Here is a 13,765-nt window from a genome sequence, read left to right as displayed (position 1 = left end):
CGCTTCCCGCAGCCCCATTGGCCTGGAACAGCCAACTGCGGCCAGTGGGAGCCGTGATCGGCCAAACCTGCGGACGCGGCAAACCTGCCCGGCCCTCCAAGGGACTTACCCTAGCAGGCCACGTGCCAAAGGTTGCCGATCCCTGAGATATACCCTCAGTGTCTATCCCCTAACAGGCTCAAACTACAGCTCCATCAGCTTTTTAAACACAAATTTAAAGTCCCAAGATGCAGGAGGGAGGACACATGAAAAAGTGGGAAAATAGATCCCAACCCTTTCAAGAATTTCAGAATGATAGGATGTAAGAGACTGAAGACCCCCAAGACTGCAGGACAATATACAAGTAACTACAAGAATAACTGTAACCCGAACTAAACTAAATAATCAGTAATATTTACATAATTGCCTGCAATTTTGATTAAGACTACCATACTTGTTGAAAACTCAATGAAAATGTTTTCCATTTTAAGACATAGGCTTTCTTTGTTGAAGACTAACAATTGTCCAAGTAAATCCTGCTTAAATTCTCTGGAATAGTCTAAGCTTCCCCCCTCTCTCCCCCCCAGTAAAGACAATGTGTGTTTTTTTACATCTAGACAGTGCTGGTAGAGACATGGCACTGGTAGATTTAAACCTCTGTGTAGCTAGAGGAGGTCTATACCCCACAACTGGGAAGTACCTTGACTATGTCTACCACTGTCTTGTATGATTTTATATCAAAATATCTATTAAAAAGGATTATATGAATGGTGAATAGACAGCCCGTCAGAAAACTGCCACAACACTCCAGATCACCAAGCTAAGGAAGACCTTGAAGGGTCTCACTGATCAACATATTTGGAGTCAGGAATCAATTTTCTCCTTGGTCAGATTCGCTGAGACCATGGGTGGGTGGGTTTTTTTTGTTTGTTTGTTTTGCCTTCCTCTGCAGCATGGGGCAAGGCCACTTGCAGGTTTAAACTAGTGTAAATGATGAATTCTCTGTAACTTCAAGTCTTTAAACCATGATTTGAAGACTTCAGTAACAAAGCCAGAGGTTAGTGGTCTATTTCAGGGGTGGGTGAGGTTCTGTGACGTGTAACGTACAGGTGGTCAGACTAGATGATCACGATGGTCCCTTCTGACAAAGTTTACGAGACACACTCATCCCAACTCTATGATTAGACCCCGAAGAAACCATATCTGAGCTGGAGATTCTGATGCGAGGGCTAGGGAGGTTCAAATCCCAAAACTGATGTGCTCAAATAGAAAATAAACTACTATGAAAGGTTACATCCAATCTTATCACTCTTTGAAGCAGACTTATTTAGAAGGAAAGTGTATATAAAAACAAAATCTTGACTCCAATATAGTTGGCAGTTATTTATCAGGGATGCAGGGTCTCTCCTGGCTCTAGAGCAAGACTGGGAACACTGTGTTCTCTGTCATAGTTGTGCTAACTGGGATTTTCTTTATTTATGAAAAACTGATGTAACGTATGAATCCTTTGAGGCTATTTCTCTGAACACTGCATTTTCAACTCAGACTGCTCATAAGCATGCTGTCTTGGCTGTGGCCCTCTGTTCCTAGCAAAGGCACTATGTAGCTTGCAGTAAGCTGGACTTAAATTTTGTGATGAAGTCCATGGGATCTGCGGAACTTAAGCATGGCAAAATACAAATATCTACCAAAGGTTTATTTAACCTTAGGGAATTGCAGAGAAAGATGATGCAGAGAAAGTATATGCTCCAGAACCCTAGAACAAATAGCTATGGGAGTAGTGAGGAGGCCAAAGAAGTACCCCCTCTACTTCCCCTACCTTAAGAGAACTGTTCTCTTAGTTATAGTGTCATAGAAATCCCACCTACAGTTGATTCCAACCCCCATCCCAACCATGTGAAGATTTCTGGAGGGAATTTTCACACAAAAAACCCTGAAGTTGTTTTACACAGTAAAGCTTTCACAAGTTGCAAGCTATACTTGCAGCTTCCATCCTGCCTCCTCCTGTTCACACCATGATCCCGTGAAACTGAGTAGTGGTATTTATGCTGTTTTCATCACATTCCCATTGCTCCATCTATGCCAATGTAACTGTAAAATTTCCAAACCCTTCTGCAGACAGAGGAACCCCACCCTCAGTAATAAACTCCCCATAAGATTTTATATTCAGATTTCCAAAATTACTCTATTAAATATTTTTTCTGTTAAGGATTTTCTAGAGATTTCAAAATTTCAAGAATCTTTATTCATCAAGTAATATCCCTCTTATAAGTAGCCATCCTAAAAAAGTAAGTTTTATTTTTTGGAACTGTTAGATGGTGATTACCTCATACATTCTTATTAATCAACTAAAATAAATTTAAAAAGGAATCTGCTAAAATTAAATAAAAATAAAAGCTGACCGATTGTAATTGAATAGCTCGACAAAAATTTTTTACATTTTGATCTTCCTTTGATTTGCACACTGTCAAGGCTGGAACCAGACAATTTAAAAGAGCGTTATGTAATGTATACTTTTTTTGGTTAACATGGCTAACAGGATTGGCAAAGATTAGACCACACACACACACTTTTATTCCTAGGATTAACACTCAATTGTTAATATTTACATATTGTAGACCCCAGAAGTCCCTATTAGGATCAAGACTCCACTGTACTTGACACGCACAAAACACATGAAGACATGGAGAGTATACATTCTAAGACAAAAGTTATGAGATTTTTGGAGGATGGGGTCAGGGGAAGATACAAACAAATACATACAAGTTTTATATATACACACACACACCCCCACCTTAATAAATCTGCAAATGACAAAAGTAATATGCCCACTACTCCCAAGCTCTGGATATTTGGCCAACTGCTTTGAGGCATTGTGGCAGATATCAGGGTTGCCAACTTTCTAATCGCAGAAAAAACCGAACACTCTTGCCCCGCCCCTGTCCCTTTCCTGAGGCCTCACTCCATCCCCCCTGCTCTGCCGCTCGCTCTCCCCCACCCTGGCTCACTCGCTCATTTTCACTGGGCTGGGGCAGGGGGTTGAGGTGTGGAAGGTGGTGAGGGCTCTGGGCTGGGGCCGGGGGCCTCAGGGTGCAGGAGAGGGCTCTGGGCTGGGGGTGCGGATTCTAGAGTGGGGCCGGAAATGATGGGTGCAGGAGGGGGCTCCGGGAGGAAGTCTGGGTGCGGGCTCCGGGCAGTGCTTACCTCAGGCGGCTCCCGGAAGCGGCAATGTGTCCCTCTGGTTCCTAGGCGAAGGGGCAGTCAGGGAGGCTCTGCGCGCTGCCACCACCCACAGACTCTTCTCCCGCAGCTCCCACTCACAGTACTGGGAGAAGCATTTGCTGTCCACCGAAGTGTGTACAACCTTGGTTGTCAGCAGTGTACCTGACTTATCTAATGTCAGATACACCAGGTTCACAGTTTTACAGCTTCTATACAGAGAGAGGTGGATCGCGCTCCTGTTAGTTGATATAGAATACCTCAGACACGTTGTCTGACATCATCTGGTGCATCGGCCTGCTCAGTTCCTGATGGTTCATGTGCTTTCTGTATTCCCATGTCAACCATGAGCCCTGTGCTGTATGATTTTCCAGATGGGCACCCTAGCCAAACATTGAGGCTTCTATAACCAAGGTTTTATGTGGTGAGGATGGACCAAATGGGACTCCCATACACATCTGGTCCTTGTTCTCCCACAGACCAGAGAGGCTCACAATTTGGGAGGGAGGGAGGGAGCCTAACTTGCTCCTACTGTCTCTGCTGTTTGACTAAACTGAGTGAAGCCAGGCCAGCAGGCAACAAAGTCAGTCTCAATAAAAGGGTTATGCAACTGCAGGATGCCATGTGATCCATGTGGATGAGACAGGAGTGAACCCCAGCCTCAGTTGCGCAGTAAGTTCTTTTACGGTCTATAACCTATCCTGTGGGAGATACACTTTAGGGATGACCATGGATTCAATCCCTGCCACAGGCAGAGTTGGCATCAACGTGGACTTTGTGTTTATCCTAGTGACTGCAGGAGGCTGGTCAAGTCTGTGGTGGCTAATGTTTCTTGGTAGGATTCTCCCATCAGTAGTAAGTGGTCTAGCTGGGGGGAAACTGATAACCCTAGGCGTCAGAAATGAGCTGCCAGAACTGATAAAACTTTGGTCAATACCTTTGGCAGTTGCTAAAGGAAGCACTTTGTACTGGAAGTGGTCATTTTCGATAGTAAACTTCTGAGAGAGAAGTGAATGGCTATATGGAAGTAGGTATCCTTCATACTGAGAGCTGTGAACCAGACCCCTCTGATCAATTAGGGGATAGCTGATGCCAAAGTAACCATTCTGAATCTCAATTTGCAGATGAAGATATTGAGTTGCCTGAGGTCTAAGATGGGCATCCATCCCCCTTTCTTCTTTGGTATGAGGAAGCATTCTGAGTACAACCATTTCTCTCAGGCATTGAAGAACTAGCTCTATGACTCTTTGAAGGAGGAAGTCTACCTCTTGAGCAAGCATCCTCTCCTAGAAAAGGAATGAGAACTTGATGATATAACGTGATTGTACTATATAGAGGACCCATCTGTCTTCTGTCATGGCCTGAAAAGTGGAGACTTGTTTGATGGAAGTAGCAACTGGGTTTGTTCACAATTCTGGAAGCTCCCATCAAAATTATTTCTTGACTGACGGTTAAGAACAGAAAGATGAAGGAAGAGTATTCTGTTTAGCATGCTGCAGTTTTTGTCTCTTTCAGGGAGGTTCAGATGCCCTTTGGTGGTAAAAACATTAGGGTACTGTATGAGGTCTACAGGATAGAGCTTTGTGGTGCTTCCACTTTGGTGCCAGAGTGCAGATCCCCAGGGAGCAGAGCACTGCCCTTGAGTTCAAGAGCAAGGATTTGTCTCTTTTGTCACTGAAAAGATTCCTACCTTTGAAGGACAAATATACCACTGTCAATTGTACTTCAAGGGAACCCCAAAGAGTGAAGCCACAATGCACTGTGTATAATCCTTATAGCTGTAGCCATGGCTTGTGAAGCTGTGTTGGCTACATCTACAGAAAACTGCAGGGATGATCTGGCTATCAGCTTTCCCTCTTGCCTGGTGTTGTCTGCTCCTTTTACTCGCAGTCTGAAGACTAAGGATTTTGGGGCTGGGTGCGTTAATAGAAATTCTGCTCCCTTACCTTGCACACAATACATTTTCTTGAGTCTTTTGGAAGTGGGGGGCTCAGGTGACCAAAATGTGCCAAATGAGCTTTGTCGGCTCCACAGTGGCTTTGTTGATTGGGAGCACAACCTTTCTTGGCTCTGTGCTTCGCAGGATGTCACAGCGTTCATGAATTTCTTGTACCTACTCTAATGGTACTTGCAGAGCGTCAACTACTCTTTTCAGTAAGTCTGGAAACTGCTCAAAACATCAGGTGGAGAAGATGGTGCCACAGCCTCGCCTGGCCACAATGCTGCTGCTGCTGTCTGGACTGGCAGTATCAGTGGATCCGATTCCAATTCCTTTTCTTCTGTTGGCAGAGAAGAGAAAATGGTTTCTTCTCCTGGTGGAGATGGTTGGCATCAATTGAGGTGTGATTGAACTAGCTCAGGGTACTGTGCGCATATGTCCCACACAGTCTCCAGTAAGGTCAGTCTGATGGTTTGTACTTCGGTAAAGGGAAGTCCCCAAGGCACGGTGTACCACCTGGATAGGGTAAACCTGCCTAGGCAATTGAGAAGTGGGCCCAGGGGTTCCAGACCCTCTATCTGGGTTATTCTCACCTTTGAGAAGGGAAGGATATAGTTCTTCCTCAGCATCTAACCCTGAGGATGAGAACATGGGATCCATTTATCATGGTGAGACCACTGGAACCATGAACAAGGACATTTTGCAGCTAGTAGAAGGGATTGGAGAGTGGCTCCTCTGGTTGCTCCATCCTGGTACCAATGAAGTCAAAATCTCTCTCATGAAGATGAGGTGTAAAGCAGGAGGAGACTCTGGGTCAGGAAAGATAATATAGTCCTCTAGACTTGTAAAGCTGTCCTTACATGTGGAATGTTTGTATGCACCCTTCAGACCAATGTAGCAGGGGGCTTTACTTCCTTGCTGACCCACAGAAGAGCCATTGGATGCTTGTCTCTTGCTGGTGTCAATCAACTGCAGGAGATGCTTATGTTTAGTTGGTGCTGGTAATGATCCTGACCCCACCCATACTGTTGGTATAGTCTTTCTGTTCTGAGCCGGTGGATCCACTGCAGGCTCTTTGCAATTTTCTGAGGATCTAAGTGCTTCTCCCAACTTGGAAGGCATCAAGGAAGAGGTCCTCTTGGAAGACAATTTCAATGGGATTCTCTCAGAAGGCATACAAGAAGGCTTTCTGCTCTTGTGCAGAGCACTGGAGGAGGAGTCTGTCTGCTCCTGCCGACCCCTACATCTAATGTTCAACTGGACAACGCACTCCTTCTTTTGGCCGCTATACCGGGGGGAGGAGAGGGGGTCTGCTTGGCCTCTGTCAGACTGCAGCCTCACTGCACGCTCCACAAGGTGTTTTCTAAGTCTGTTCTCCTGTGCCTGTTTTGTTTGGCTCGTAAAGGAGTGGGAACTGGAGAGACCACTTTTAAAGCCTGGGATTTTGGGCATACCACCATGGGGAATATCCTCCCCCCACCCAAGCCTTAACAAGCTAACACACATTAAAAATGACACTAAGTTGTTCTAAAAGCGATAAAAACATATGATATTTACAGGAATGCTGGCTGAATAAGCTTCAGTGACACTAGAGAAGTTCTGTCTCAGACCATCTGGTGGTAAGAAGGAACTGAGAAGGAGAGATGGCTGGTCTGCACTACCCATTATGTCCTTGGTTTAGAGCAGGAGATGGTAGACACTAATGCACAGTGGAACACCCATAGGGACCAGCATTCGAAGGAGAATCCTGGACTCTACAGAGGAATCTGACATAAGCCCAGACAACTATCCAAAGTAATGAGGAAACTAAGGCAGGGACAAGAGTGTATATTTTTCCCTTAAACAACTGAAGAGTAATTTGTGTTTAGAACGCTTTGCAAAGCTTACCTTGTCTGTTTCCGTCACCCATCACATGCCCCTGAAGAGTTAAACGGTAAACTCAAAGTACCCACAAGGTGGAACTGAGGGAGAGGGTGTGCTAAGCTACTGAGGAGTCAGCAACCTGATCTGTGTGGTCCCATTTTCATGAAGGGGTACCAGACAGGGAGCTCATTCCCAGAAAGCGTTCCTGGAAGCCAATGTGGAGAGTGTGTGCCGCAGCCTGCCCAGTGTAAGGGAAGCTACTGGTTCACTGAGTGGGACCCAAAACACAGCAGCCTGATGTCGGGTTAAGCTCCCACTGCCAGACAGTCCTGTGTGAGCTTCCCTGAAAATGGTGCTACCAGGGGACAGGTGAGGAGCACGTCCAAGGGAACAGGGATAAAAAAAGGACCAAATAGCTGGCCATCACATCCAGTAAAGAAGGCAGCCAAGCAATAGGGCAGGAGATGACAATCAGGAAACAGAGAAGCTTGTATAGAAAAGAGCAAGGAACAGAAAAGATGGAAGGAGACTAAATAAAGAGCAGCAGGAAAATGAAGTGTAATTTGCTTTTTTCTCCCCAAAAGCAGACACGTGGCAGTAAAAATATATCAACATTTTTCATGTAAGTAATTGCTGTTTTTGCCACCATGATGTTATGCAACTGTAAGTAGGAAGGACAATATTATGATACACACTATGAAAAGGTTTGGGAATCTGGTATAGAAGCCAGTTTCTATAGCAAAATATTTTTTTGCCTATGTTTTCTGCAAGATAGAAAAGGAATCTATTTTACTCAATTAGACGTGTGTGAAAATATTTGACAGGAGTCCACCACATGCCAAGCCTTGTTCAGGTCTACCACTTCCATCTAGATACTCACATGGCCCACATCATTGCAATGTAACCTGCCTTCAAGCTCATGTCACAATTTGCATGAAAATAGTTCTTGGAGATTCCAGATGGAATGAACTTTGCTTGACTACCAGTTACATGGATCTGCTCTCTTGGATAAGTAAAGCCAGTGAAGATTGAGTGATATAATGAATACCTTTCTCAGGAAAAGCAAGCTCTCAGGAGATCTTAAACGTTCTGTGGTTCAGACCTTGTTCAAAAACCCAATGCTGAAAAACAATCACCTTGCCAGTACTACAAAGAAACGATGGAGGTGACTGAGAAAGCCATATCCAGTAATGACACCCTCCGATTTTCTTGGAGCCTTGTAAGCCAAACTTTCAAACTTGGTTCTGGCATGAAAACAGCATTAACTAGTGCGCTCTCTAGTTTAGGGGTAGCGGAGAGATGCCAGACATCCATACTACTAGTATCAGCAGCCTTTGACATCAGTCATATGATGCTACTTACTATATCAGAGGACCTGGGAGGCATGGACCTGCCAGTTTAAAGGGGCTTCACTTGTTCCTTTCAAACCTTTACAATTTATAGTGCAAGGTAGCAGTTCTCCCTTCCCAGAGATGTCTCAGCTGAGTAATGTCACAGCACTCTATCCCATCACCACTCCTGCTCAATGTTTATATGAAACCGTAAAGGAAGATTGTAAGGAGCTGCAACAGCATTCAGCACTGCACTTTTTTTTTTTTTTTTTTTTTAAACAGATTAACAAAAAATTTCTTTTCTTGTTCTCCCTAGTTGTTTGAGAGAAAAAGACCTGGCTGCAAACCAGCAGTCTTATGTTCATTCCAGAGGAGACAAAAAGTGATGTTGGTCAGCAGAGGAATGCACATGGAGGAAATGTCAAAGACATCTGCTTCTTCAATTGAGGGCATCTGCCTACCAAATTAAAAAAAAATGGCTTGAGTTATGGTGCTTTCTATTGCTCATGCCAATACAAAAGTTCCAGCTGGTACAGCATGGGCTAAAGAGGAAAACAAGACAGGAAAACAACTTCATGAACCTGAGGGTGAAAGAAAAAGTAATAGTTCAGGCTACTAATGCAGAGTTAGGAAGTATGACATTTAGCACTTACATGACCCTGTAAATAGATATTCATCTCAGCTGCATCCATCTGTAAATGGGAAAACCACAAAAAACTGAACAAAAATTTCTTAATGAATACATTTTAATTGAATTTAGAGAAGCTAAAGACAAGAAATCCAGACTTATTGCATCTCATTCTGTCTTTACAATTATTCAAGGTACATGAAAGCACACGCTGCACTAAGACCCCTAGAATTAAAGGGCGCAAAAGCCTTAGAGATTAAGTAAGAAGCCTCTACTATGACATGCCCAGTTCTTGGAAGTTGAAGTTGGTCCAGTGTTATTTTTATGTAGTTCCTATGATTATATTTATACAAGAACTCATAATCAATTATAAAAGACTTCATGGGTAAGTTTAATGTTTTGTTAGTAGCATTGAAATGCATTTGTGGAACAAAACTATCTAAATTTAAACCACTGATGTACTAAAAGTACATTTTATTGAACACAGATGATGAAAATATGTTACTTAAAAAAAAAGAAAATGAAAATTTGTCTATCAGTAGTTCAATCTATTCTAACAAATGTTAAAATACTGAGTTCGCATCAAACTTTCCAGCAGAGATTAAACTCTCTCAATGGTTACATATACAACTTGCTATAATTACATATAAGTTTTCTTCTGCCAAAATAGAGGTCTATGTGATTTCTCTTAAACTATAGGTCACATTTAAATATGAAAAGTATACGTGACACCAAGTGCACAGACCTCTGACACTTGCACTAATGGAGTATCTGATAGAGTGGGCTGTCATCCATTAATTATGCGGACCAGTATTAAAGGGAGAGGGACACTTAGCCAGTGGATTTCACAGATATTTGCTCGCAGAAGAGAAATGGTCAGACCCGAGAAATCTGGGCTCTGTTCCAGGCCCTAGGGGGAATATGTTCTAGTGGTCACAGACCCTTCTGTCCGTTTCCCCACCAGCTTGACCCCTTCTATCCTAACCCAGTCTCTTCCCCAGTGCTGGTTCCTTGTCTGAGTCTCACCTAGCCATTCTCCTTGTCCACTTCTCAGGCTTCTCATCCCAGTTTCAGTCTCCTTGACAAGCTACTTCCAGTTAGCCTTCATCCCCATCTTCTCCTCATCATATTCCTTGCCCAGCCAGAGATCAAATTCCCCACCATCCCAGCTCCTCACCAGATCTATCATCCCTCTACCTCACTGGTTCCCAGTCTCAATTGCCTTGCCCAGCAATCTCATCTGCACCCTAGTTTCTCATCTGATCCACCTCTTTCCCTCCTTTACCCATGTTCCATGGTCTCAGCCCCTCTTCTGCCTGCCATGGGCTCCCCCTCCAATCTGACACCCACTCCTCTCCCCATGCTTCTTGTCCCAGGCTCTTTTGCTCAGCAAGTTCTAGCTCTCTCCCAGCACCTTGACTCCTTATCTGATCTCAGCCCCCCATCCTGCATTTACTGGCTCCCAGTCTCCTTGCCCAGCCAGACCAGTGTTTTGCCTCCCACACTCTTTGCCAGTCTCCAGTCCTAATCTCCTCTCCCAGCAGCCTGGCTCTTGTCCCTCTGCATACAAATCAGGCAGCTTCTTCTTACATGCTGCTTGGGCCCAGAAGGTGTCATTAAATGAACAGGGCCAACAGGTTCCCTGCTGTCAGTTCAGGTGCCCCGACACAGCAGCAATTGCAGGAAAAGTCCTGCTCAGTCCCTTCCTGAGCAATGCTCAGTACGGACAGAATTTGGGGGAATTTAGCTAATAAAAAGCAATTAAATCTAACTGAGCATGTGCAAATTATCATTTTTCAAAGATTTAGAAAAACTTATCGAGTTTGGGAGGATTTTCAAAGAAATGGAAAAAGGCACATTCCTGTCACAAAGGCTATTCCCCTGCCAAATTCAAGTCCCTGCTCAAAGACATCAGTGCACTAGAACTTTGGAAAGAAAAGAGATGCCAAATTAATTTAACATGGGCAAAACAATGTATTTTTGGCCCTAGTCTTATTATTGAAAATGACTGAACTGTTTTGACAGAGATTTTCCGAAAATAACCCACTCTAAGTCAGACATCAGCATGTAGAATTAGAGCCCAAACCATTAAAGATTGACAAAGTTATAAGCAACTGGTAAGAGGGTCTTATTAAAGTTGCCTCACACTTTCCTATAAGTGGGGATACCAGACCTATAAGTTAGTGGCCTGTCATGTTTCTAATGGATGCATCCACATCCGACTACTACCACCGGTATATATGCAGAACAAGTATAGCCTGAGCAGTAGCATGCCAACATTCCCTCCACACTATGTTTCACCTAAACTCCTTCCCCATGAGGAACAGAACCTGCTTTACAGGATAGGGTGTTTCAGATAAATATTGCCATTCTGGTACTGCCAGTCTGGCACGAGATGCCAATTGTGGTGACGGAAGCAGAAGTGGTAGTGATATAGTGATGTGAATTCCTGGTCATTAGAAAGTTGACAGACTAGTAGTTTATTTCATGTAGAACACTGAAAGATCAGAAAATTTTCTGTCACTTCCATCACATGCTAAATTCAAACTGTGAATACAGTACTGAAAATCCTTGTGCATCTCATGTCCAATACCTTGAGCCACCCAGATCATCCTCTCTGTCATTTTGAGAGAAAATTCGCATTACTTGCACAATCGATCTATGTCTAAATTCGACTTAAAAGTTCCAACGTACAAATTCACAACTGATTACTTTTGGAAGCAAAGTGATAGATCTTCCAAAACCAAAAGTAATTTCCTGTTCTTTCCAGTACTGACTCCCTATTTAATAAATGGAGCTTTTTATAAATACTACCAGTCTTAAGATTATGTCCAAACATATTATAGTATGTCTACCTGTTAATATTCACAAAATACAGAATTTATAAAATACACACACCATGAAATCTCAAAATCTGAATTTGTTCTTGACCTTCTTTTGCCATTAATACTTCCTTTAGCAAAAGTAAATACCGTACTGAAAGGATGTTAGTCCTGACATAGGGGTTTCTTTTTTTGGTTTTGGTTTGTTTTTAAGTTACTCTGGGGTGCTGCAGAGAGTTTAATTGTAATAAATACCATGACTAGTCTGTGTGAAAGCCTCAAAGTTTCTCTTCAGGCTCACTTATGAATTACTTCACTTTCTCTTCCCTGTAGAAAGCTGTCCATCTGTATTTAAGTCATCAACACTCTATGTACATTCTATTTGCTCACGGTGTTTGGGTACAAATCCCATATCACTTGCATATTACCTTTTGCACATTGTATAATGTCTCTCCTTATGATTTGGGTCCTTAGAGAAGTCTCTGATCATGATACACAATTGTTTTGATTACATTTAGACAAACTATGTAGTACTACTACACTTTTTTTTTTTTTTGGATAGGCAAGTTTTCATTTCTGCATTAGGAAAATATTGTTATAAAGTATTAATGCACACCTGAACACATATGCAGGGCTCCCATTTACTTTAGTGGAAACCGAACACATATCTAAGAGCAAAACTTGGTCCTTAAACTGGAATGGTCAAGTAGATATGAATTTCACCATTATTTATTTTAAGGTAATAGGGCCGCTTTCAAAATACATTGTATAACAACAGTGTACTGTCTGTCTGCCTATTTAGTGTTTACCAACACTTTTTTACAACAGTACAGTGTCATACAGCTTACCTGGCAGCATATTCTTTGGCAACAGAACTCTCACAACACTCCGACATCAGGCAAGTTTTCAGCTCTATTTATTAGTGGGAACTCATGTAATACATAACAGTTTTTTCATACAATTAGAGTGATGTCACATTATCTGATTAAAATATGACCATATAGATCATTGTTGCAACCACTGTTCTATATTTGCAACAAATCTGGTAAAAAATGTGGTATGTAAGGTGTCTATAAAAAGGTTATGATCTGCTGGTTATTATTATGCTATCTGTATGCATGTATCATTTTTGTATTTGAAGTTATGAGTATTGGCTCTATACCTGTATTTCAAATGTTTACTCCTGGGGTAACACCCACAAGGTAGTTAGCCAGCACATCTTGAAGGGACTATTCTAATTAAGTGGCTCATCAAGGGACATTTAACTCACAATGGACCATGGGAGACGCCCATCTACACAGAATGGACTTTTCTGTGGCCATTCCACCTGAAGTATAGGTAATGACTTCCTACTATGACTAAGTGAAATCAGGCATGCACAGGTGCCTTACCCACGTGACTCCAAACTCCCATTTTCCACTAGCTGTGCTGAGGGCTTTGTTTGAAACAATGGGTTTCCCTCCACATGGCAGAAGATATAAAGAGCCCTGGAAACCCATCCATTTTTCCTCTTTCCTGCTCAAACCTCTGGACTACGGACTTATACTAGTGGGAGCATTCTAACCAAGGGACTGAGGTCCTTCCAATGATTTGGAAGCTACCAGAGACTTGACTTAAGACAGCAGTTTATTCCATCACTGCTACAAGCCTGAACCAAGAACTTTGCAATTACTGTACGTATTTGATTCCTTTAACCAACTTTAACTCTCATCTTTCTTTCTTTCTTTTTATGAATAAACCTTTACATTTTAGATACTAAAGGATTGGCATCAACATGATTTTTGGGTAAGATCTAAGTTATATATTGACCTGGATGTGTAGCTGGTCCTTTGGGATAAGAAGAACCTTTTATTTGACGAGACTGATTTTAAAAAACCTATTACCTAAGTGTAGTGTTTTCAGTAGTAACACAAGGTCTGGAATGCCTAAGGAAACTGCTTTGATAACTTCTTAGCCAGTGTGGTAAAGCAAAAGTTTACTTTTG

General features: G+C 42.6%; 1 protein-coding gene across 4 annotated transcripts in view; it reads right to left on the bottom strand.

Moving 5' to 3' along the window:
- PAWR (pro-apoptotic WT1 regulator) overlaps positions 1-13,765 on the bottom strand; it is a 155,907-nt gene that overhangs the window by 51,321 nt on the left and 90,821 nt on the right. For 3 of the 4 annotated variants that reach the window (XM_037885997.2, XM_043547271.1, XM_043547262.1), the window contains exon 4: positions 8,985-9,023. The exons of the other annotated variant lie outside the window; for it this stretch is intronic. In XM_037885997.2, coding sequence (XP_037741925.1) covers positions 8,985-9,023 — 39 coding nt within the window. The remainder of the gene's footprint in view (positions 1-8,984; positions 9,024-13,765) is intronic. 4 annotated transcript variants of the gene reach the window in all.

This window comes from Chelonia mydas, chromosome 1 (genome assembly GCF_015237465.2).
Source record: "Chelonia mydas isolate rCheMyd1 chromosome 1, rCheMyd1.pri.v2, whole genome shotgun sequence".
Lineage (NCBI taxonomy): Eukaryota > Metazoa > Chordata > Testudines > Cheloniidae > Chelonia > Chelonia mydas.
This window is presented reverse-complemented; position numbering and strand designations above follow the sequence as displayed.